The sequence below is a fragment of the Sphaeramia orbicularis genome, unplaced genomic scaffold (assembly GCF_902148855.1).
Source record: "Sphaeramia orbicularis unplaced genomic scaffold, fSphaOr1.1, whole genome shotgun sequence".
Classification (NCBI taxonomy): domain Eukaryota; kingdom Metazoa; phylum Chordata; class Actinopteri; order Kurtiformes; family Apogonidae; genus Sphaeramia; species Sphaeramia orbicularis.
The window spans coordinates 137,501-141,110 of record NW_021941601.1 but is presented as its reverse complement, the minus strand read 5'-3'; the positions used below and the strand labels follow the sequence as shown (position 1 = coordinate 141,110).

The 3,610-nt window shown below is 41.8% G+C and overlaps 1 protein-coding gene across 1 annotated transcript in view; it reads left to right on the top strand.

The window, feature by feature from the left end:
• LOC115416414 (5'-nucleotidase-like) overlaps window positions 1-3,610 on the top strand; it is a 15,459-nt gene that overhangs the window by 1,147 nt on the left and 10,702 nt on the right. The window contains exon 3 of the mRNA XM_030130179.1: window positions 1-235. Within this exon, the coding sequence (XP_029986039.1) occupies window positions 1-235 (235 nt within the window). The remainder of the gene's footprint in view (window positions 236-3,610) is intronic.

The window sequence follows — 3,610 nt, the reverse complement described above, 5'->3', positions numbered from 1 at the left end:
CGACGTGCACGCGCGGGTGGAGGAGACGGGCGGACACTCGGGGGAGTGCGCGCGCAGCGGGGCCTGTTACGCGGGCGTCGCGCGCAGAGCCGCGGCCGTCCGCAGGGTCCGCGGATCCGAACGTAACGTGCTGCTGCTGGACGCCGGGGACCAGTTCCAGGGTTCGGTGTGGTTCAACTTCTACAAGGGGGCGGAGGCGGCGCACTTCATGAACAGACTGGGCTACGATGCCATGGTAAGAACCGGACCGGACCCGGGACCCGGGTACCTGAAGGGGTGTAGAGGAGGAGGGGGGGGGGGGGGGGGGGGGTCTGGGGGGTCACATTTAGCACCGAATGATGGAACTGGGACCATTTCCATCCTGTGGTTTGAGTCCAGGGTCTAGTTTACAGACGAACTGGAGTTCTAGGGGTCCAACATACGGTCCGCGGACCAGAACAGAGGGTCTGACCCGGTCCATGGGATTAAAGGGTTAAATTATATGAACAGCGAAGGATGAAGAAAAAAAAAAAGAACAATAAAGGATGTTCCAACCATTTGAGTTCAGGCTCCACATTCAGGGTTCCACAGGAAACACTGCGACAAGCCAGTCCTAAAATATGGAGATAAACCTATGAGTTTATCAGAGGAAAGTCCAAGGGGGAGGGGCAAGGTTCTGATGGTTCTGGATTTTTCATTCTAGTTTAGTTTTATTCAGTTTGGACTGTTTTTCTCTAATTCAGTTCGTTTTAATTTGTTTTTAGAGCAGGTTTGATAGTTTTTATTAGTTTTCATTATTTTTTTCTAAATGCTTAGTTTTAGTTGTAGTTTAGTTGTACTTTTAGTTTACTTTTAGTTTAGTTGTAGTTTAGTTTAGTTGTAGTTTAATTTTAGTTTAGTTGTAGTTTAATTTTAGTTGTAGTTCAGTTGTAGTTTAGTCTTAGTTGTAGTTCAGTTGTAGTTTAGTTGTAGTTTAATTTTAGTTGTAGTTTAGTTGTAGTTTAATTTTAGTTGTAGTTTAGTTGTAGTTCAGTTGTAGTTTAGTTGTAGTTCTGTTGTAGTTCAGTTGTAGTTCACTTGTAGTTCAGTTGTAGTTCAGTTGTAGTTTAGTTGTAGTTTAATTTTAGTTGTAGTTCAGTTGTAGTTCAGTTGTAGTTTAATTTTAGTTGTAGTTCAGTTGTAGTTCAGTTGTAGTTTAGTTGTAGTTCAGTTGTAGTTCAGTTGTAGTTTAGTTGTAGTTCAGTTTTAGTTCAGTTGTAGTTTAGTTGTAGTTTAGTTGTAGTTCAGTTGTAGTTCAGTTGTAGTTGTAGTTTAGCTGTAGTTCAGTTGTAGTTCAGTTGTAGTTCAGTTGTAGTTCAGTTGTAGTTGTAGTTTAGTTGTAGTTCAGTTTTAGTTCAGTTGTAGTTCAGTTGTAGTTCAGTTGTAGTTCAGTTGTAGTTGTAGTTTAGTTGTAGTTCAGTTGTAGTTCAGTTGTAGTTGTAGTTTAGCTGTAGTTCAGTTGTAGTTGTAGTTTAGCTGTAGTTCAGTTGTAGTTCAGTTGTAGTTGTAGTTTAGCTGTAGTTCGGTTGTAGTTCAGTTGTAGTTGTAGTTTAGCTGTAGTTCAGTTGTAGTTCAGTTGTAGTTCAGTTGTAGTTAGTTGTAGTTCAGTTGTAGTTCAGTTGTAGTTCAGTTGTAGTTCAGTGGTCTCTTTTCTCTTCTTCTCTGTGCTCCTATTCAAATCAATCCCAGACAGGACTCTGCTGCTTTAGTCTCCATGTTTCCAGGGTTGGGGTTAGGGTTGGGGTTAGGGTTAGGGTTAGGGTTAGGGTTGGGGTTGGGGTTGGGGTTAGAGTGGGGACCAGAAGACGACTGGAGACCACAGCTGACGGACCCTTAAATATCATCTGGTTACTTCAGGCGCTGCTCTTAATGCCAGGTTGGAAGTCCTGGTTTCTGTCCCATGTGTGCTTGAAACTCTCCAGCTCTTCTGCCACCGTCCTCCACCAGGTCATCTTAGGTCATAAATATCATTTGGTGCCAGCAGCTAAAACCGATAGAGCCAAATAAATCGATTTCGTATCAATCCGACATTAATAAAGACAAAAACGAAGGGAATTTTATCCATAATTTTTATCTGTTTTAGTTTTATAAACACACAATACAGTTTCAGTTAGTTATGTTTTTTTTCCTTTTAATTATAGTTTTTATTAATTTCAGTTAACGAAAAGGTTTTTTCAATTCTAGTTTTGGTCATTTTGTTAGTTTTTGTTAACGATAATAACCTTGGGGGGACGCCATTGCTACATGACGTCAGAAGTCAGGAGAACATGGATCTGGTCCGAGTTCAGGGTGGAAGTCCCAGGTTTGACTGAAGCGTCCAGTGCATGTGCACCAGTAGAAGGATGGAAGAACAGCAGGTCTGGGTGTTGGACTGGAACGCGGCAGAACTGTGTCGCAGGTGTTGTGAAGTTCATGACTGCAGAGTGGATCCTCTTTCCGACTGTGCTTTTCTTTTTTCCACACAGTAACTTTCAGGTGCAAAGTGATGTTTGAAATGAGACAAACAAACGAACTTCCTGAAGTCTGTTTGCGCGGTCGTTTAGGAAGCGCAGGGGAAAGCCCAGGGAACACAAGTGTTAGCGCCACGCCTGCTTCTATGTGTGTTCTCCTCTGGAGCTCCTCGGTGTTCCTCACACTTGTCCCAGTTACATCCATCTGCTGGAGCTTCAACCCACAGGATTCAGTCCTTTCAAATCCAACTAATCCCAGTGTTTTTCAACCTTGGAGTCAGGACCCCACATGGGGTCACCTGGAATTCAAACAGGGGTCGCCTGAAATTTCTAGTAATTGATAAAAAGAAAAAGAAAAACGTACTAATAAAAAATATATAGTGAGTTGAGAGAGACAATTCCAATCCATAAAAGACATGACAAACTGTGCAGCACTGTGGTTCTGTTTGTGTGTCAGATGTTCACTGTGGTCAGTTTCAGATGCTGCAGCTCTTTCATCATTCATAGTTTCAGTTCTAGTTTGTTCAGTATTAATTGTCCTCCTTGTAAATCCCAGCTGGACTGACTGGACAGATCCTGACCTTTAATCTACACCTGGATTTACTGCCTCTGTCCACAATAACAGACATTATATTGACAAAATGTCCTCTAAAATTAATGTTTATTTGTAACATAGTATAGCAAACTATCACATGATCATAAACAAATTAATTTTAGCATAAAAAATGTCTCCGTTTTGAATGTCTGGGGTCGCTACAAATTGGACTGAATGACTCTGAAATGACTTATTAAAATGACTTGGTCTGTAACTGGTGACTTCACACCACGTCTTAAATCAGTCTGTGACTGAAGGAGCTGGAGGTGCAGGAGCCTGTGATTGGCCCAAAGGCAAAGTCATGTGACCTATTGATCTGAGCCCCAGGCCTGCGTCGCTTTAATCAACTTCATTAACTTAATGGAAACCAAACGTCTGCATGTTTGAATCCCAGACCACATGAAACAGCTTCATTTAAAACCACATGAAACAGCTTCATTTAAAACCACATGAAACAGCTTCATTTAAAACCACACGAAACAGCTTCATTTAAAACCACACGAAACAGCTTCATTTAAAACCACACGAAACAGCTTCATTTAAAACC